At 48.9% G+C, this 21,820-nt stretch overlaps 1 protein-coding gene across 4 annotated transcripts in view; it reads left to right on the top strand.

Moving 5' to 3' along the window:
- FAT1 (FAT atypical cadherin 1) overlaps window positions 1-21,820 on the top strand; it is a 122,485-nt gene extending 100,665 nt beyond the window's left edge. For 3 of the 4 annotated variants that reach the window (XM_084877692.1, XM_084877693.1, XM_084877691.1), the window contains exons 17-28: window positions 318-461; window positions 1,752-1,949; window positions 2,957-3,761; window positions 4,690-4,821; window positions 6,173-6,330; window positions 7,303-7,765; window positions 9,371-9,524; window positions 10,396-10,506; window positions 12,463-13,103; window positions 14,741-14,878; window positions 19,128-19,163; window positions 20,206-21,820. In XM_084877692.1, coding sequence (XP_084733818.1) covers window positions 318-461; window positions 1,752-1,949; window positions 2,957-3,761; window positions 4,690-4,821; window positions 6,173-6,330; window positions 7,303-7,765; window positions 9,371-9,524; window positions 10,396-10,506; window positions 12,463-13,103; window positions 14,741-14,878; window positions 19,128-19,163; window positions 20,206-20,909 — 3,684 coding nt within the window. In that variant the 3' untranslated portion in view covers window positions 20,910-21,820. The remainder of the gene's footprint in view (window positions 1-317; window positions 462-1,751; window positions 1,950-2,956; window positions 3,762-4,689; window positions 4,822-6,172; window positions 6,331-7,302; window positions 7,766-9,370; window positions 9,525-10,395; window positions 10,507-12,462; window positions 13,104-14,740; window positions 14,879-19,127; window positions 19,164-20,205) is intronic. The other variant, XM_084877694.1, reaches the window with a different exon arrangement.

Here is a 21,820-nt window from a genome sequence, read left to right as displayed (position 1 = left end):
TTAGTTTTTGTTAATAGGTCCATCAGTTTTTCAAGTTTGTACAGGTTAGCAGAATGAGTACGTGGTCAGGGAGCATCAGAGAATCCACTCACCACTGGTGTTTTTTTCTGTTGAGCCAATACTTTCCACTTGGCAGCTCTGTTATTTTGGCCATGACCTTGCTGTAGTTTGAGGGATTGTCCACGGGCGGGACGTAGCCAGTGGTGACGGGCGTTCAGACCTGCCCTTCCCGGTCGTCGGGAGTACATTTCTGACGGAACCCCGCCCTTTGGCTTGGTGAAAACGGACACGCCGTCTCTGTGTCTTGTCCCCGAAAGATTTCAGGGTACACGCTCACGGTCCAGGCGTCCGACAACGGCAGCCCCCCGAGGGTCAACACCACCACGGTGAACATCGACGTGTCGGACGTCAACGACAACGCGCCCGCCTTCGCCCAGGGGAACCACAGCGTGATCATCCAGGTACCCGGCCCCAGGGCCCACGGCACGCGGCCCTTCTGAGACCAGCTCCTTCACGGCTCAGTCACTCCTGTGAGATGTCTTCCTTTCCCAAAGACTGTGCCTTAGAAACATGAGGTGGTCAAAGGAGAGGGTGTTCTTCCCCACGGACAGGAGCTTTTACTCTTGTCTTGTGCTTTGGTGTTCGAGATGCTCTCACTAGCCTGATGCTTTTTTTAAAAAAATTTAAATTATTATTTAAAGTATTACATATATCCACCCCCCCCACCCCCCATTGACCTCCCCCTGCCACTCCTCTCCCCCACCCCCCCAGCACATGCCCTCACCCCCTACTGTGTCTGATTGTGTCTGATTTATGCTTATATGCATGCATACAACTTCTTCGGTTGGATCTCTTACTCCTCTCCCCACCCCCCACCCCACCCCCGCCCCACCTTCCCTGTGGGGTTGGTTGGACGGTCTGTTTGATGCTTCTATGTCTCTGGCTCTACTTTTTTTTTTTTTTTAATATATTTTACTGATTTTGTACAGAGAGGAAGGGAGAGAGATAGAGAGCTAGAAACGTCGATGAGAGAGAAACATCGACCAGCTGCCTCTTGCACACCCCCCACCGGGGATGTGCCCGCAGCCAACGTACATGCCCCTGACCGGAATCGAACCCGGGACCCTTCGGTCCGCAGACCGACGCTCTATCACTGAGCCAAACCGGTTTCGGCTCCTCTCCTTCTTCTTGACCTTCCTTACCCCACCCCTTCTCCTCCAAACACCCCTCTTTCCATTCCCATCCTTTTTCACGTCACTTCATCCCTCCCCCACTCCACAATGCCCCCATCCACTCCCATCTTCCCTCATTAACCCCCTCTTTCCTTCCTTCCTCCCTTCTCTCTCTTCTATCAAATGGAGCAGCAGTAGACTTTGCTCTCCATATATTTCATAGCATAGGATAAACTTGCTCATGTCTCTTACTATAAGGATTTGTTTTTGTTGCCTTAGCCGGTGTGGCTCAGTGAATAGAGTGTCCAGCCTTTGGACTTAAAGGCCCCGGGTTCAATTCTTTTCAAGAGCGCGTACTTCAGCTGCCTGGGTCCCGGTTGGGACTCATGCAGGAGGCAACCAATTGATGCGTTTCTCTCTCACATCCATCTCTTCTCTCTGACTTTCCCTCTTTCTTCCACTCTCCCTAAAAACCAGTGGGAACATATCCCGGGGCCAGGATTGACACGCCAGCAGGAAAGGATGGGCTTTTGTTGAAAGCTGTGGGGGTTTTTGTCTTGGTGTTTGTTTTCTGTGCAGGAAAACAAGCCGGTGGGCTTCAGCGTGCTGCAGCTGGTGGTGACCGACAGGGACTCCTCTCACAACGGCCCCCCCTTCTCCTTCACCATCGAGAGCGGAAACGACGAGGGCGCGTTCGAGGTGACCCAGCAGGGCGTCCTCCTGACCGCCGGCGCCATCGAGAGGAAGGTGAAGGACCGCTACTCCCTGCGCGTGAAGGTACGGACGCCTTCCTTCGGGATGCTCTTGTGGGCGCCTGGAGAAGAGCTGCTTCGGGGCTTCTCTCCTGTGTGTGAACAGCTCACGGGCCATGAGCAAACACCAACATGTGTAGAGTTGTGTTCTGCCCTGCCTCCATTTTCATTCTTCCATGCATTTCCGGGGCCCATTGACTCATTTGGTTACTCTGTCATAGACGCTGATATGCTTCTAATGTAAGGTGACCAGACGTCTCACTTTTTAACAGTCCCACTTTTTAACAGTTTGTCCCATGGCTTTTTAAAATAAATTGTTAAAAAGCAGGACTGTCCTGCCAAAAGCGGGATGTCTGGTTACTTTATTCTAAGGGGGGGGGGGGGGGGATACCCAAGAGTTGCTCATTTTTAAGAACTTAAACAATGTAAATAAATTTAAAATATTTTTTTTAATATATTGACTTTTTTTTATAGAGAGGAAGGGAGAGGGATAGAGAGTTAGAAACATGGATGAGAGAGAATCATCATCGATCAGCTGCCTCTTGCACACCCCCTACCGGGGATATGCCCGCAACCAGGGTACGTGCCCTTGACCGGAATCGAACCTGGGACCCTTGAATCCACAGGCCAACCCTCTATCCACTGAGCCAAACCGGTCAGGGCGATGTAAATACACTTTTGCTAGGAAGTTGTGAACAGTGATCTAGACCATGGTGATTTCTTTTCTCTTTTTTTAATATATTTTATTGATTTTTTTTTTTTACCGAGAGGAAGGGGGAAGGGATAGAGAGTTAGAAACATCGATGAGAGAGAAACATCGATCAGCTGCCTCCTGCACACCCCCTACTGGGGATGTGCCCGCAACCAAGGTACATGCCCTTGACTGGAATCGAACCTGGGACCTTTCAGTCCGCAGGCTGACGCTCTGCCCACCGAGCCAAACTGGCCAGGGCGATGTGTAAATACACTTTTGCTGGGAAGTTGTGAACAGTGATCTGGACCTCGGCGGTCTCTCCTTCCCTCCGCTCCCAGGTGGCCGACAACGGGAAGCCCCCGCTGTCGTCCCTGACCTACGTGGACATCGCGGTCATCGAGGAGAGCGTCTACCCGCCGGCGATCCTGCCCCTGGAGATTTTCATCACCGCCGTGGGCGAGGAGTACGCGGGCGGCGTCATCGGGAAGATCCACGCCACGGACCAGGACGTATACGACACCCTCACCTACAGCCTGGACCCCCGGGCGGACGGCCTCTTCTCCGTCTCTGGCGCGGGGGGCAAGCTGATCGCGCACAAGAGGCTGGACCCGGGGCAGTACCTGCTCAACGTCAGCGTGACGGACGGGCGGTTCACCACGGCGGCCGACGTCCCGGTGCACGTGCGCCCCGTCACGCCGGAGATGCTGAACCACACCATCGCCATCCGCTTCGCCAACCTCACGCCCGAGGAGTTCGTGGGCGACTACTGGCGCAACGTGCAGCGGGCGCTGCGGAACGTGCTGGGTGTGCGGAGGGGCGGCCTGCAGGTGGTCAGCCTGCAGCCCGCCGAGCCCCAGCCCCACCTGGACGTCCTGCTGTTCATAGAGAGGCCCGGCGGTGCCCCCCCAGCCTCCACCGGGCAGCTCCTGCACAGGATCAACGCTTCCGTGGCTGACATCGAGGACCTGGTGGGCGTCCGGATCCTCGACGTGTTCCAGAGGCTGTGCGCCGGCCTGGACTGCCCCCGGAGGTTCTGCGACGAGAAGGTGTCCGTGGACGGCAGCGCGATGTCCACGCACAGCACGGCCAGGCTGAGCTTCGTGACGCCCCGCCACCGCAGGACGGCCGTGTGTCTCTGCAAAGGTAACGCCCCTGCGTGTGTGCATGTGTGTGTGTGTGTGTGTGTGTGTGCAGACAGGGGCTACGTGCTCTGGCCCAGCTGTCGGCAAACTGCAGCTCTCCAGCCACATGAGGCTCTTTGGACTTTTGAGGTTTAGCGAAGGCCAGCTTAGGAGTGCCCTAATTAAGTTAATAACAATGCGCCTACCTCTATAGTTTAAGTTTCAAAACGTTGGCTCTCCAAAGAAATGTCAATTGTCGTACCGTTAACATTTGGCTCTGTTGGCTAATGAGTTTGCCGACCACTGCTCTGGCCAACGTGGCTTGGTAGTTAGAGCGTCAGACCATGCACCGAAGGGTCTCGGATTCATTTCCTGGGCAAGGACATGTACCTGGGTTAGGGTTCAATCCTAGTCCCATTCAGGGTGCATGTAAGAGGCAAGCAGTTGATGTGTCTCCCTCACATCAGTGTTTCTCTTTCCACTCTCTCTTTCCTTCCCCCTCCCCCATGCTTCCTTCCCTCCCTTCCACTCTAAAAATCAATGGAAAAAATGTCCTTGGGTGAGATTAACAAAAAAAACAAAAAGAGCCGAAACCGGTTTGGCTCAGTGGATAGAGCGTCGGCCTGTGGACTGAAAGGTCCCAGGTTCGATTACAGTCAAGGGCATGTACCTTGGTTGCGGGCACATCCCCAGTAGGGGGTGTGCAAGAGGCAGCTGAGAGATGATTGTCTCTCATCGATGTTTCTAACTCTCTATCCCTCTCTCTTTCTCTCTGTAAAATATCAATAAAATATATTTAAAAACAAACAAACAAAAAAAACCAAAAAGAAGAAACCAGGGGTTACGCATGATCTCACATACACTCTTTGAAGGCTGCACGTTAAAGATCATTTTCTTGAAATTCCTATTAATGAGCTCTCCCTCCTCCCCTCTTTTTTTTTTTTTTAAAGAGGGAAGATGCCCGCTCATCCATCATGGGTGTGAAGACAGCCCGTGCCCCGAGGGATCGGAGTGTGTCGCTGACCCCAGGGAGGAGACGTACACCTGTGTCTGTCCAGGTGGCAAGTTTGGGCAGTGCCCAGGTGAGAACCCAGGTACTAGGTATGCTTTTATCTTAAAAAGGCACTTCCCGTGTTTCTAATCATTTTCTTCTTTAATGGGGTGAGAAGTTTTGTAAGTTATGTTTATTATAACGTGTCAGACGGAGATGCTACCTTCTTGTTGCATGGCAACTCACCTGAGTTAATAGTGGGACGTGTTTCCTTTATCATCAGTGCTCGTGTGACCATATAGTCCCATGTGGACAGACTCACTGTCCTTTCTCTTTTCTCACATCCTCTCTTTTAAAAAAGAAATTAAAAAGTATCTTACATAGTCCTGTACTGCTTGGTTTTTCCTGCTTAACCGTAAGTCATGGGCATCTTTGCAAGTTGCTGTGTGTAAACCTGATGAATACAGTGTGTCCTATCGTTCGTTCAACAGAGATTTAGGTTGTCAAAATGTTTTCTTCTGCTAAAAAAAGGAATCCTTAGTTTGCATCCTTACATATTGGTGCTTTCGTTACTAAAACTAGGACTATGTCAAAGACTAATAACTACACTTAACATTTTTAAATGTGCCATTATGTTTGTTTCTCAGAAAGTTATACCACTTTCTAGGTCTTCCAGTCCTGTGTGAAGGTCCCATTCCCCCTTCTCTTGCCAATATTAAAGCTTTTCAATTGAAAAATAAATACCCCCTTCCGATGGGCAGGAGGTGATGACCTAGTTATTGTACTTTGCATTTCCCTGGCCACTTGGGAAAGTTGTCTTTTTATTTGTTGGTTACATGTGAGCATTTTTCCTCCTGTGACTGGCCTGTTCGCACTCTGTCTGGTTGTCTGGGTTATTTTGTCTGGCTCTTGTATGGAGCTGTGTGTGTTGCAGTGTTAACATTATCTGCTCTCTGTGTAATATTGACCTTTTTATTTGCTTACCAGTATTTTTTTTACTCTGAAATTTAATTTCTGTTTTGTCAGTTGTACATCATTTTACATAACGATTTCCATCTCTGGCCATGAGTAGTATTTTCATCATTTTGGAGAATCAGGATTATTTTAGATCTTCTTTCAGAAGGCTTCCCAAACCACCTGGAGGATATGTAAATATTTTTCCAATGTACCTTGTAGTAATTTTACGTAGAATATTTTTATAGTTACTTTTTTTGAGTATTTCAGGATTCATTTCTTTCTGACACCGTAGTCTCATCTCTTCCAGAAGAAGACCCAGTTACGCTAAGCCGTTTATTAAGCAGCTAGACATTTCCCATTGAATTCAGCTTGATAGTGTTCTAATCTTAAATGAAAAATCGGGTCAGTGTCTGGGCGGAAGAAATCACACGTTTAAAATGCGCTTCAGCGCCGCTCTGATGCATTGTGTCCGCTGCGATCCGCAGGCAGCTCCTCTGTGACGTTCACCGGCAGCAGCTTTGTAAAGTACCGGCTGAAGGAGACCGAGAGCAAGCTGGAGATGAAGCTGACCATGCTGCTCCGGACCTTCTCTTCCCACGCCGTCGTGATGTATGCCCGAGGCACGGACTACAGCATCCTGGAGGTTCGTGTCTGTACCTCAGGCTAGGGAAGGCTTTGAAAATATGTTACACTTTATGTTCAGATTGTCCATTTAAAAAAAAAAAAAGAAGTGAAATGATTGAATTCCTCCTACAACTAGTTCATTGATACCTCATAGGCTTTCGACGGTGGGGCCGAAAAGCTCTTTTTGCTGTGCAGTTGCTTAGAGACTTACCTCTGTGGCTCGCACACATTTTTAGGTACATGTGACTGTGAGCATTTCAACTCTAAGTGCTGTTGCATCTTATTGTGAAGAGGGGGCCTGCATAAGCCTGAAGCGATCATTATCTTGCCCACCCTTACTCTTTCCTGAAGTGTGATTAGCCTTTGACTTTTGCTGCAGTGCAGTGCTATTTTGGGCTGTTGTTCAGTTGCTAGTTCATTATGAGTCCCTTCCCTGATGCTTTTTGGGTGTGCAGTTCACAATTGAACGCTGTATCCCCAGAGGTCTGCTGTGATGTGTACAAGGAACACAGGAGCGTGGGGTCTGTAATACTTAAACCCCAGGCCTTCCTAATACTTAGATCCAAACATCTGGAATATGGGGTCTGTAATACTTAATCCAAACATCTGGAATATGGGGTCTGTAATACTTAAACCCAAACATCTGGAGTATGGGGTCTGTAATACTTAGACACAAACATCTGGAGTATGGGGTCTGTAATACTTAGACACAAACATCTGGAGTATGGGGTCTGTAATACTTAAACCCAAACATCTGGAGTACGGGGTCTGTAATGCTTAGTTAGACCCAGACATCTGGAGTATGGGGTCTGTAATGCTTAAACCCAAAGCCTCTGGAATACTTAAGCCCAAGCATCTGGAGGAGGGGTATGTGGGCAAACAGAAGTTTCTGCCTTCAGTTGCCCACACACCCCTCCTCCAGATGTTTGATCGGAGGCTGTCCTCGGGGATTCTGGGAGAGTAACTCGAGCGGTCCCCGTTCCCGCCGCAGATTCACAGCGGAAGGCTGCAGTACAAGTTTGACTGCGGGAGCGGCCCCGGCATCGTGTCCGTGCAGAGCATCCAGGTCAACGACGGGCTGTGGCACGCGGTGTCCCTGGAGGTGAACGGCAACTACGCCCGGCTGGTGCTGGACCAGGTCCACACCGCGGCCGGCACGGCCCCGGGGACGCTGAAGACCCTGAACCTGGACAACCACGTGTTCTTCGGCGGCCACGTCCGGCAGCAGGGCCCGGGGCCCGGGCGCAGCCCCCAGGTCGGGAACGGCTTCCGGGGCTGCATGGACTCCATCTACTTGAATGGGCAGGAGCTCCCGCTAAATCACAAGCCCAGAAGCTACGCCCACATCGAGGACTGGGTGGACGTGTCTCCGGGGTGCGTGCTGACCGCCACGGAAGATTGTTCCAGCAACCCCTGCCAGAACGGAGGCGTTTGCAGCCCCTCACCTGCGGGAGGTAGGCTTCGCGATGCCGTCAGCTTTTAAATGTTCCATGTGGTTTCGTTTTTCCTCGATTTATTTTTAAAACATTTATTTCAGAGAGGAAAGGAGAGGTAGAGAGAGAGAAACTTCAGCAATGAGAGAGTCAGTGATTGGCTGCCTCCAGCATGCCCCCTACTGGGAATTGAGCCTGCAACGTGGGCATGTGACTTGACCAGAATCGAACCTGGGACCCTTACCAGCTGAGCCAAACCAGCTAGGGCTGTGTTTCCTCTTTATTCCAGTCCTATGGTCAGGTCCTGCATCAGGGTAGGAATTGAGGCCTATGTGCTATAAACAGGAGAGCAGAGCAGCCAGGCTGACAGGAGCGGTGTCTGCCGGCTGGGCTCCTGCAGTCACGTCTCATCCCGCACCCGGGACCACAGCTAATTCGGAACTCTCTTCCAAACCCAGACATTGACCCGGCGGCATTTAGAAGGGGTACCACTTAGTTCGCCTTGTGTGCCCCCTTCACTCGATGGCCCAGCTCAGGGGCTGCGGTCCTGCCAGCTGTGAGTGGGAGAGCTGCTTTCCCAGAGGCCTTAGTGTGCCATCCCTGTCCTGAAGCCCTGGCCCAGTGGAGGCCAGCTTCTGCATCCTAGACCCATTTGCCCGCTTACCAGTAATAGCGCGTTTATGAAAATGACAGTCCCTGTGCTCAATGCACAGAGCTTTGTGTAAGGGATGGAGCAGAAATCAGAATAGCCCTGTCATCGAGTGGTTTTCTGCTGTTTTCTTTGGAATGGGTCTGTGGTCTGGACGCGAAGAGCAGGCCAGGTTATCCCCACAGCAACACGTGGAACAGAGTGCCCGCGGCTCCCGTCACGTGTCCGAGGAGGCTGAACCACTGTCCTCGGGGGCGGGGCAGAGAGAGGCATTTTCTTGAAATCACCGCAGCAGCAGGAGGAAGGGAGCTGGGAGACCGCACAGTGGCTCTCCAGCTCCGAGCCCGAATGGCATGTTTCTGCGGCCAAAGAGAGTCCCACGGCTACGGCCAGCACCAGAGGTGCCCTGGGAAGTGCGGTCCTGTGTCTTCTCCAAAGACCAGGGCTGGAAGCGGCCTCCGCAGTTCCCACCGCCGCAGTCTTCACAGATGAGTCTGCCGTTCATCTCTCTCCTTTATACAAATGCGAAACCTGCCTTTCTGAAAGGGGTAGTTTATAGTTTTCAGAGTACTTTTTTTCACTTATTGCTATCTCATTTAATCCATACACGCGAATGAGTGCAAATAAATTGCAGTGTTAAGTACTAAGTGTTGTCCACCCAATGGCCACTCAGATACAGGATTACCTTTTTCCCGTCCTGTGTGCTCGGCCCAGTCCTACCTTACATCTGGATGAGCTAAAGCTAATGACGAGTTCTCGCCTTCGTTCTTTGTGTTTTGGTTTTACCGAAACAAGCAGTGGCTTGTGGATCTGCACAGGGTTTACCTAGAGGGAATGGGGATGGTCCCAGCTTTTACAGGTCTTAGAGAACAAGCCTTCACCTAAACATAAAAGTAAAAAAACAACAGCAATGCCCTCAGACGTGTAGGTTGAATTTCTGAGTGACAGGACGTTTTTGTCCCCTCATGCTGATGTAGGTTATTACTGCAAATGCAACGCCTTGTACATCGGGACCCATTGTGAGGTGAGCGTCAATCCCTGCGCCTCCAACCCCTGCCTGTACGGCGGTACCTGCCTGGTGGACAATGGAGACTTCGTCTGCCAGTGTAGAGGGTTATACACTGGACAGAGGTATGTGCATTCTTCTTTCTTAGCTTTCATAATTAACCTGTTAACAGAGCGGGACCTATAAATACGTCAAACGTAAACAATATCGGGAACGGGTAGGACGTATGAATACATTCTTGAAATATATGTTGCGCCCTGAGAGGGACGGTATATATTTTTTGTAATCTTTATAATTGTTTGTAAAATTTATAATTTTTTAATTCGATGTTTCCATTTTTTTGTTGGTATTCTTTTCTATTTGTTTGTAATTTTGTATTTTCCTTTGTGCTTTATATTTAAATAAATGAAAAATATATATTTCATTTACTTTAATTAAGTATAAATAAAAAAATAATAATATGAAATTATGTCCTCCGGGCGTGACATACTGACACGTCCTAGAGAAAGAGTATGCGCCCGTTACAGATTGCATAATTAAAAAGGGAACTCCCCAGTTAACAGGTTAACTAGAGGCCTGGTGCACGAAATTCATGCACAGGGCATTGGAGGGAAGGGTGGTGTCCTTCAGGTCCAGCCTGCACTCTCTCACATTCTGGGACTCTAAACCGTCAGTCAGACATCCCTCTTGCAATCTTGGACCGCTTGCTCCCTCTCCTAACCGCTCACCTACCTGCTTGCCTGCTTGATTGTTTGCCCCTAACCGCTTGCCTGCCTGCTCAGTACAGATCACAGTGACCAATAATTCTGGTCTTCCTGTTTGTTCTGTCATAACAGTCACTTAGGCTTTTATATATATAGACTTTATATATCTAAAGACGTTTGAAAGGTGATCGAGTAAGTAACACATCTGCATTCCTTTGTCCATGCGTTCTGCCTCGCGGTACTCATTGGTGGTAGTAGGAGGCTTCGGTTCACGCCTCTCCTTGTTCCTCAGGTGCCAGCTCAGTCCATACTGCAAGGATGAGCCCTGCAAAAACGGTGGGACCTGCTTCGACAGCTTGGACGGCGCCGTCTGTCAGTGCGACTCTGGCTTCAGGGGAGAAAGGTAACGGCCCTCGTTCATGACTTCATTTCCAGCTCTCTGTGATGGCACGTGGGTTAGCAGGTGCCAGCAGACCCTAGTAATTTGGACACTGCTGCTTCCGCATGATCGTTCTCATATTAGCTCCTGATGTAAATCATCGTGTTGCTCTTAATTAAAAAACACCAAAAAAAAACATGAGCAAATGAATATAATATTATAATTCTTGGGAAAAACCTACTTCTATACTTTCAAGATATGTATAAACAAATTTTGTGTGTGTTTTTTGCTGGAAGTAAATGTGGAATGAGTGAGATTATTATGGTTTTTAAGCCGACACGTGTGGTCTGCTGTCTTTGAGGATGGCGATAATGCTATTTTTTTTTTTTATAATATGCTATAACTGACACTTGTATGGCATCTGGAAACCTTTTCCAGCTCTCATTATCTTTCGTAACCCTTACCATAATCCTGAGAGGTGATACTGTTTTCCAGGGAAGAGAAACGAGGCACTGAGGTGCCTGTCGTAGACCTGGAAGGAGGTAGATTTTGTTCCAGATGCCATTTCACCTTAGACTTTTTATCATCAGTTCAGTTTTTTAAAAAAATGACTCAGTGGATGGTCTTCGTAAGTGCCCGTTCAGATGAGCCCTGACCATCAGGCCTTCAGTGTGACCTGCGTCTAGGTATTCCCACGTGGGTTTGGTCTAGCCGAGGTTGTAATCTTGAATGTTGCCGCCGGTCATGTCCTCTTAGTTCATAGGATAACTTCCCTAATGCAGACCCATCAATACTTAATATCCTTAATATCTGCTTATACGTCTCAGTAGTCAAAACTCTATGCCAGGTCAGGATGGGAGTAGGCAGCAGAAGATTTTACTAGCGGAGGAAGGGTTTGCGGAGCATCAGGGCAATCTGCGCAGGTGCAAACGTGAACCGTGCTGTAAGTGGGAGGAGCTGTTGGGCGTTCAACAGGGAGAAACACTTAAAGTGGAAACCCGAGTTTTCTAGCTTTTCCCGTGTTTTATGGAACTCTCAGAGTCCCCTCTGGGAGGATTTTTCTTAGACATTTAATCTAAGCCTGTTAGAACGGCTTACAGCTCCCCATCTATCAGAATGCACATTATAAATGTCTGGATCGGAACAGAAACAACCAGCCGATGCGTTGGATTCAGTCACCTGTGGAATCCTCGCAGCATGGCCGCTCAATGTGGGCTTGACCTCGTGGTTCTCCCCCAGATGCACCACGTCTGACACAAATGGCTCATTACTCCCCGGAAGGTTTCTGGTGGGAGTTATCCTTGCGGGGTAGTGTGTTTTGGGTTGTGACCTGTTTGATTTTACTTATGTTCCTAAGAAGGGGTCAGATTCGTCCTTGGTCTCTAAGTGCGCGGGGCTGTTTCTCTGTGTTCCGTGTCCATCACGGAAAACGACAGGCTCCTGAGTGGAGGAGCTGGGGATTAAGAACGAAAGAGACCAGGAGGCAGAAACAGATTCATCAAGCTGGGCGCTAGGTGGGCGCCATCTCTCTGATGGAGAGGCAGCAAGCGACACCCGCCCCCTCCCCCCCAGCCACGCAGCAGGTTTATTAAAGGGTCAAAGGAGCTTATTTGCATTCTTAACTAGGCCCTAGCATTACTGGATTTACATATCTAGACCCGCCCCTGCCGACACCTGGACAAAGTTAAGTCAGAAACTGAATACACCCTCAGCCCTCGGTCTCAGCTGACAATTTAAAAGATGTATAATTCTGATTTCTCATTTTGTTGTTTTTGCATCGGCATTGTTGTTATTATTTAATAGCCAGAGTTTTGCTCTTGACATTCAAGTTTTGAAAATAACATGTATGTCATTTAGTTTTTGCAAAAAAAAAAGTTAAAAGATGTCCATGTGCCTTCTCAGGCGGCCATCTACATCTAAGAGCTCTAGGCCTGCCCACCTCGAAGGCCTCTCCTCACCCTCGGCTCTCTCTCTCGGCAGGTGTCAGAGCGACGTCGACGAGTGTGCGGGGAGCCCGTGCCGGAACGGGGCGCTCTGCGAGAACACGCACGGCTCCTACCGCTGCAACTGCAGCCGCGCGTTCCGCGGGCGGCACTGCGAGGACGCGGCCCCCAACCTGTACGTGTCCACGCCCTGGAACATCGGGCTGGCCGAGGGCATCGGCATCCTCGCCTTCGTCGTCGGCATCTTCCTCCTGGTGCTGGTGTTCGTGCTCTGCCGCAAGGCGGTCCGGCGCCGGCGGAGGAAGAAGAAGCACCCGCCGCAGCCCGAGGACAAGCACCTGGGCCCGGCCGCGGCCTTCATGCCCCGGCCCTACTTCGATTCGAAACTCAATAAGAACATCTACTCGGACACCCCGCCCCAGGTGCCCGTCCGCCCCATCTCCTACACGCCCAGCATCCCCAGCGACTCCAGGAACAACCTGGACCGCAACTCCTTCGAAGGCTCCGCCATCCCGGAGCACCCCGAGTTCAGCACCTTCAACCCCGAGGCGGTGCACGGGCACCGGAAAGCGGTGGCCGTCTGCAGCGTCGCCCCGAACCTGCCGCCCCCGCCCCCGTCCAACTCCCCCTCCGACAGCGACTCCATCCAGAAGCCCAGCTGGGACTTCGACTATGACGGTAGGAACCGGGTCCCCCTCGCCGGGTGTCGCTGAGATGAACAGTGAGATGGCAAGTCTGCCCCCATCCCTCGAGCCACGGGGCTTCGAGCCCAGGTGTGGAGTCCTTGGCAGTGCAGACAGGCTCCGTAGACCCTGGAAAGATTTGAAAATCCTTTCCGGGTGCCCTGGGCCCTGGCCGAGCATTGTGGCTGTGATCGTATTTTAATTCAGGAATGGAATCGGGTCATGTTCCAGTGAGCCTGGGAAGATCACTTCATTTCTATAATTGATAAGGGTCCTCAGCTATAATTTTTTTGGGGGGGAGAGGTTTATATGATTAAAAAATTGGGAGGGCATTTGTATGGTAAAGTTTTTTTAAACAGGATCAGAAAAAGTGACAATACGGGGTGGGCTAAAGTAGGGATACAACTTGCAGATTATGATTATTACATTAGCTTTATTAACTCAAAGGAAGGTCATTCACACGTGTAAACCTGCTTTTGCTCATCCTTGTATTTAAATTCATGGCCTGACATGTAATTGATGCTTTCATCATAGCTCCATGGCCCTGGCCCGTGTGGCTCGGTTGGTTGGCGTGTCATCCTGTGCACCAAGCATGTCAAACTCAAAGGCTAACCCGCGCCAAATACACAAGCTTTGAGTTTTATGTAGGCCATTAAAAAAAAAAAAAAAGCTTCCATTTTCATAGAAATGTAGGTTTATTTCAATAGAAATATGCTGAATATAGAAGGCGGAAATAAAGGAGCCATTGTTAATATAAAAATAATAGAACATTTTAATAACAATTAATATTTTTCTTGAACATTAACTTGCCAGACACTGAATAACTGCACAAATTAATAAGCATAACACAGATGAACTTATTTTTCTTGTTCTCCGAAAGCCAACTATTTCCTGTTGCGCACACCAAACAAGTCAGTCCAAGACTAATGCCCTGGCCATCGGCTGCTAAAATATTCACTGATGGTATTAGTGGAGAGAAATGGTGTAATTGCGTGTTGTAAGGTGCGAAAGGGAAATGAATGCAACACGGATATAGTGTAATCAGTCATTCATGAAGGTTATAGTTTGTTATTAATAATTATATATAACAGGATATTATAAAAATTAAGTTATGAAATTTTTATCAAAATGTTTCTTCCAAGCCGTTATATTGGCTGGGCCGCAGAAATACTCGTTGTGGGTTGGGAGTTTGACATGCTTGCTGTACCCCAAGATTCCCAGCCAGGATGCTTCCCCAAATTGTGGGTTCAGTCCCTGGTCATGTTTCTCTCTCTCTCTCTCTATCTCTCTCTCTCTCTCTCTCAAATCAATAAAAACGTATTTCCAGGTGAGGATTTAAAATATGTAAAAAGTTCTAGGAACCATTGTAAAACAAAGTTTTAGTTCCCCTGTTGTCTAATGATACCCATGGGCAGGTTCATTTCTATTCTGTGCATCTGCAGGAAGTGCTATAGGTTTCTTGTGGGGTTTTTTGTTTGTTTGTTTGTTTTTCAAATGTTTCTTTCCGGTGTTCTTTGACTGACTATGCATCAGGCGGTCTTGGCCACACTTGCTCTGTGTCAGGCTACAGCCGAGACCAAAACACAGGCCAGGCCCTCACGGAGCTTCCTGTCTGTCGTTCCTTCCCTTCAGCTAAAGTGGTGGACCTGGACCCCTGCCTGTCCAAGCAGCCCCTGGAGGAGAAGCCGTCCCTCCCGTACAGCGCCCGGGAGAGCCTGTCCGAAGTGCAGTCCCTCAGCTCCTTCCAGTCCGAGTCCTGTGATGACAACGGTGAGTCAGCGGGGCTGGGAGCGCCGGGCTCCTGGCTCATTCCTGGCGCTGATCACGGGGTGCCATGTCTGTCCTGGGTGCACCCAGGACCTAACAACAGGGTGTGTCCGCGTTTCACTCGGGGCCACTGTTCACGCCCAGTACATACTTGCATGAGCATCTGCTTGGGGAGACATTTAAAAAGTGTGTAGCGGGTTGGCATTTGAACTTTTGTGGCCACTTTTCCAGGAATAGGGCAGAAAGTAGAATTAATTGAAAGGTAATGTTTACCTTGGTGGCCATCCTTGTATTGACTTTTCCCCACAACAGAAAGTGTTCAATGCCCCGTGGGCTTTTTCCAAACCCTAAGGGCAGCCTTCTGGGGCATGTCTCCCTCCCTCCTCCACCCCTCCCCTCTCACACGCCCCTCGGAGGAGGCTGGGCGGTCTGCAGCGTGACCTTCGGTGTTACAAGGTTTTATCTGTTTCTTCCTCACCCCTGCGGCCCAGCTCCCCTGTGGATCGGAGCGTACTGACTGGGCACGGTTTAAGAGATTGCTAGTAAGTTTGCTTACCTTCCTAACGAAGACAGTTTGACAGCTGGTTCTGGGATGCCAGTCCGTAGGGTAAATTGCATGGGTAACTGGCTTCGCCGTAATAACACACATACCAGCGGAGAAAATTGTCAGGTTCCACTAAACACAATAAAGTGAGTTTTTAGTGGAAACTTTCAAATCCCAGAATGAGTAAAGTTTACTGTAGGTTTTTTTTTTTGGCACAAAAATGCCATGTGTTTAAACATTTCAAGTATTTTATTGGTGGAAAGAAGTAAGCCGCTAATAATTATTTGTTTCTAAATCTGGGGTATTAGATTATTGCAAACTAAACTTTTCCAAACTAAAGATGACCTTAATTTTATGTTCTATTCTTTTCTGACTTCAAGTATTCTATATATGATATCAAAGTGTACCTGTGTTTATTATTGTGATGCAGCATATGAGCATACTTTGCTGAGTAAGCCAACCACAACAAATTAGAAGTATTTTTTCATTGCACTTAATTCTAAAATATTACAGTTGTCAGTGTATGTAACAATTTACATTTTGAACCCTAAGTGCTTCCTATAAATACATTTCAGAATTTTCTTTATTTTCTAATTATTTTCCTTAAGACATTCTTTAAAAAAAAAAAAAACAACTCTTAAATACTTTAAATAAATTATGGTCCAGTTAGTTATAAAAATTAATTGCCAGATAATGCAATGTGAGGGAGAAAAAAAGAAGTATGTCCAGGAGTTTATATTTTAATTTTCATCATCATTTATATCATTATCAATTGTACATGTAAGTCTGAATTAAGAGTCTGTGCTTAAACTATAGCTTCAGTTTTCTAGGCTATTGTAACAGATTGCCATAATCATAGTGACTGAAAACAAGATAAACGTATCTTACAGTTCTGAGGTTTGGAAGTCTAACATTAGTCTCCGTAAGCTAAACCAGCAGTCATCAGCCAGTGATCTGTGAGGTCCGAAAGGTTGGCGACCACTGGGCTCAACGGTGTCAGCAGGGCTATTTTCTTCTTTCTTTCTTTTTTTAAAAAAAATATGTTTTATTGATTTTTCACAGAGAAGAAGGGAGAGGGATAGAGAGTCGGAACCATCGATGATGGAGAGACATCGATCAGCTGCCTCCTGCACACCCCCTACTGGGGATGTGCCTGTAATCAAGGGACATGCCCTTGATAGGAATCGAACCTGGGACCTTTCAGTCTATAGGCTGATGCTCTATCCACTGAGCCACACCAGTTTCGGCATCAAATTGCCTGCCTGGCTTTCTCCCTTCATCTTTCATCGCGATGGCCATTCTTCTGTAGTCACTGCCCCCTCCAAGCACAGCTGGGAAAGGCTCTCTCCCCATGGAAGGGCCCTTGTGGTTACGCTGGCTCACACAGATAACTCAGGAAAAGCTCCCCACCTCAAGCTCTTGACCATCATCGAACCAGCAAAGTCTCTCTAGATGGGAGTGGGAACAGTTATGGTTCCCAGGGTCAGGATGTGGACGTCTCTGAGAGCATCCTTCTCCCCATGCGTGCTCACTCCCTTATCTTGGCACAAACCCTCTCAAACAATCGGGTACACAGATGGCAAGGAATTTACACAGGAAACTGCCAGACAGGCCGCCTGCATTTTTCTGCTGGGAGTACTCGGAGCAGAGACAAGCCACCCCCTCCCCTTTGGGGTATTTTTAGTGCATATTTTACCTTATTAGGGAGCTCTTTAAACTTCTTTTTCCTGGAACACTGTGTGAGTTCATTCAGTGGACTCAGAAAATTGTCTTAGCAAGTATTTTACTCTTTGAATGTGAAGTCTTTTGCCCATGAGATGTTAAAATAAGGACTGTTTCATCATGATTAGATCCATAATTGTAATTGTGGGGGGGGGGAGGGAAATGACAGCTAATTTTTCCCCCCAAATTACAGTATGTCGTGGTTATTACTCTATTTCTATGATTAAAAACAAATACACAGCTTGATTAGAAAAATCTCTGAGATGTAGCACTAACAGGAGGAGTGCAGGAGTCATGCTTAATTACATTGTCTTAGAGTGTTCGCTTCGCATTTTCAAATTACAAGGTAGGAACTTGGTAAAGAAATCCTGTCTCATGCGCTATGTTCTGACGAGCCGAAGATTTTCCTAACTTCCGCCCTCTGTCCCTTTTTACAAGCTTCCATGGTGACTGTCATACACCTTGTCAGCTCCGCGGCTGGCACGGTGACGACCGAAGGTACAGTCGTCCTGCCTGTGCTTGTGTTTGTGTTACAGCGACTGTCGCCAGGGCCGTGTGCCTGGGCCTCTCCCTGGGTTAGAAACAGCCGCCGGTGGTTCTGAGGGGGCTGAGGACTTTCATTGAGAGCGGGTGTACATATTCACCATCCAGGCCCGTGGCAGAAACATGTGTATGTCGTGTGTTTCCATTTCCTTTTGTCATTCATAGTGAGTTTCCACAGCATCAGAAGTCACTCAGGGGATCCTGCCAGCGTTGCCTTTATGTGGCAAGAAGTTTAGAAGTAGTTCTATCAAAATAGCTTTTTAATATAAAAATTTACATTCCTATGAATAGGAATAATTATTGAGTGCCTATTTATTAACAAAGGTTGTCAGTCTCCTTTTTAAAAAGCAATTATTGCATTTTTACTGGAGTTGTAAAAACATTCTATAGATGCCTGTTAACTAAATAGTGGCTTATTCATGTTTTAGAGCCACCAGTTTTCTTCTGTTCTTGATTTAAATTCCTAGAAGAGAACCATCAATCAAACCTTATTTGTTCCAATTACTTTATTATATGGGTTTTAAGAACATTGTGGAAGGCATAGAAAGCATCTAGAAACTCACTAAGGTAACCATACTTCTCCCGTGACTACAACTTTCGTAATAGCAAGAATCAAGATGATAGCTGCCAATTAGCGCTTGACCTGCCTCATCTTCCTTAATCCTCGTCATAACACTGAGGGATTTCCACCCTCGTCTCAAAGATGAGAGCCTGAGGCTTGGCCGGGACAGCACCTGCCCTGAGTCTGGGATTTACTGTCTCTCACTCCTGCTGGGTTCGGTGTATAAAATGAGTGTGCTAAGAGTGAGCGTCATCACAATTTGGGTGGCATGAGCAGGAAGTGTAGCTAATGGTCCTTCCAGGGAAGGTGAGCAATGTAAATATCAAATCATAACTCAAAGGGGAGGTGGGTTGGAAAGATTTACTTTCAGTTACTTATAAGTATCTAAGTTCCTTCTTGAATACCTCTGACTTTCGTATACATTTGAAGACTGTTCTGTATTTATTAAGTACGTATTATGTAGCTTCAGGTGTATTTGGGTTTCACCTAAGTAACCTGAGGCTACCTGGTATCAGACAAAGCGATTTCATAATGTTTCTGAGCAGCGTGAAGCTGTCATTTAACAAAATCCCGTGCTTTCAGGTTTAGATTGCCGAAACAAGGAAGAGAAAGGAAAATAGTGTTTGAGCTTTCTGGCAAAGTCGCTAGGTCACCATCGATCATCTTTCTGGCTCCATCCTCATGTCCCTTTGTATTTGTGCTCCATCCGTGTCTCAGCCGTTTGGAGTTTGGGTAGCGGACGGCTCACAGGCATGGTACATGGCTGACGGGCCATTACGAACAGTTTGCCTTGTATTATGTACTTGTCTTGATTGCCTTTCCAGCCGTCTTTCTGTTTTAATTATGAATGTTTTCTTTTCTCTCTGCTCTGCCACCAAAAGAGTCTTTGGCTGCTCCTGACCTCGGCAAGTCAAGAGGTGACTTCTGCATGCCGGTTGTCGGTTGATATGCACTAACCATTGGCAGAGACCGGCCCCAGGGCTGGCAGCTTCTTCCCTTGTTCGCTTGGTGGATGCGCAGTAACCACGTCCCTGCGTGTTTGCGCCCTGCATTCCAAACGCCATCCGCTCGCCTGGCCCTCTCTGCCATGGGATTCCACAATCCTAAGGGAGGGAAAAAAAAATAATAATTATCTGCACATTGGGAGGGCTTTCTAAAAAAATTATTATACTCTGATAGTCTCTAAAATGATCAGGAGACTTTCAAAACATAACCAATGGATGTGGTCTGTCGAAAATGTGTTACGTTTTTAGCGTATGCATTTTGCTTGGTTTGGAAGCATGCTTTGACACACGCCTGCATTCACAGACTTCCCTTGTGGTTTTTAGGGCTAATGAAAAATAGTATCACTTTCTATATTAAACTTGTTACATTATCATTATTATTATATAGGCAATTTATTTTTAACGTTTTAGCATGTCAAAGATTGCTTTTACGATTTTAAAGAGTTGCATTAAAGAGTGTTTTTTTTAAATGACAAGTGATTAGTGCAGATCACGTGACATTTGATAGCTTGGCGTGGAGACCTCTTTGGAAGGACCAAGCGTCTTCCATGTGTCCTGCGCTGGGCCTACCCCTCCTCTTCACAGAGAGCCGAGGGTTCGCATGGGCGGCCGTCGGCTGAAGGACGGGGGATCTTGGGGAGCAGGTGCATGTCTTAGATGCCAGCTAGCGCACGGCTTCTGTTCAAACCGTGCCCTTGAATGGTAGGCACTTGCCTAAAATGAAGTCCATCCCCATTTTAGGAAGTGAGCCTGGTTCTGAGCGGGTCTCAGAACTGGGCTGGGGTTGGGGGTGTCTTCGGAGCGAAGGGGGGGAGCGGAGGGGGGTTCCGGATGATGCTCCTGCACGTGTGTGAGGCTGGCCCCTCTGCTGTCGGATGCCCCGAGCGCTCTCTCCGCGGCCCGGCCTCGGGAGGACACACACCCGCTGACCTCTGCCGCTCTGCCCTCTCCCCAGGCTACCACTGGGACACCTCGGACTGGATGCCCACCGTGCCGCTGCCGGACATCCAGGAGTTCCCCAACTACGAGGTGATCGACGAGCAGACGCCGCTGTACTCGGCCGACCCGGGCTCCCTGGACACGGACTACTACCCCGGCGGCTACGACATCGAGAGCGACTTCCCGCCGCCGCCGCCCGAGGACTTCCCGGCGCCCGACGAGGACCTGCTGCCGCCGCTGCCGCCCGACTTCAGTGACCAGTTCGAGTCCCTGCACCCGCCCAGGGACGCGGCGCCCGTCGCCGCCGCGGGCAGCGGGGGCTCCTCCTCCTCCCGGGGCCGGCGCCCGCGGTTCCCCTTGGACCGGTACCTGCCCAGCTTCTACCCCGCGGCCGCCGACGACCTGTCGGAACCTCGGAAAGCGGGCCCCGGAGAGGGCCTCCCGTGCCGAGGGGAGCCCTGCGCCCCGTACCCGCCCGGGGGGTACCCCAGGACCTGCGGGGACCCCCCCGCCGCCGAGCACCTGCCGCTGTCGGTGTACGCCTGCACGGCCTCCTGCTCCGACGTGTCGGCCAGCTGCGAGGCCGAGTCCGAGGTCATGATGAGCGACTACGAGAGCGGGGACGACAGCGGCCCCTTCCGGGAGGCGACCGTGACCCTGACCGGCCCGCCGCTGGAGGCCCTGCCGCTGCAGCAGCAGCAGCAGCACACGCAGGTCTGACGCCCACCTCCCCCCGAAGTGCCTGGACTTTCGCGAACCTCGAGGTGACACGAACGGTCCCCGGTGTTCTCTGCAGCCGCGGGGAGCTGCGGCGGGCCGTGGGGTACCCCTGCCTGCCCTGCACCCCCAAACGCTAGCCATTTCCAGTGTCTCCTCACCTCCTGTCACCGGAGCCGGGGTGTCGGCTGTGCCACACGTCCCAGCGCTCGGTTGGTGTCCGCATCTTGTCCGTGTTGCAAGGGATGCGGCGGGAAAATCGGTCCCGCCGTCATCCTGACCGCATGGTTCATGTATTTATATAGATCTGGTTATTTTAAATGTCCTGTCTTCTCCCCATTCCTTCCCTCCCCCCTCCCTTTTTTTTTATTTTTTTTATTTTGTAAATGTTATGTACAGATTTAATTTTTCATAGGTTTAACTCAATTTTTTTTTTTTTTTCTCCCCAAGACACTTGGCGGGGTTTGTTTATGTTTTTTTTTTTTTTTTTTTTTTTTACCGGATTTGGGTGGTGGTAGTGTCATGGCCTAGCACCCTGATCGATCGTGTTGACTATAACCAGGGTTTCGCTCGATGTTCTTTTTTTCCCCCATGGAAGTTTTCGACATTTCATTTCATACATTTCAAGTGTAGTCGTGCATTTCTCGGTGTACACGGGGTGAGGAGAAAGGTTGGGTCCACGCCATGTCTTACATGGGTTGCTGTATTTTAGGATCGTCAGCATTTTTCATTCTTGGAAAGTGTGTAAGGGGACCTTCTGCATACCTGTTTAGAACCAAAACCATCCATGACACGGTTTTTATAGTGTCTGTTATATTTGTGATGCAACGGTCTTGTAAAGGTTTTTACTGAAAACGACCATTAGCCAGTCTTTCTTACTGACAATAAATTATTAATAAAATATTTTAGCTTTA

This window comes from Pipistrellus hanaki, assembly GCF_964339955.1.
Source record: "Pipistrellus hanaki genome assembly, chromosome: 3".
In the NCBI taxonomy this organism is placed as follows: domain Eukaryota; kingdom Metazoa; phylum Chordata; class Mammalia; order Chiroptera; family Vespertilionidae; genus Pipistrellus; species Pipistrellus hanaki.
This window is presented reverse-complemented; position numbering and strand designations above follow the sequence as displayed.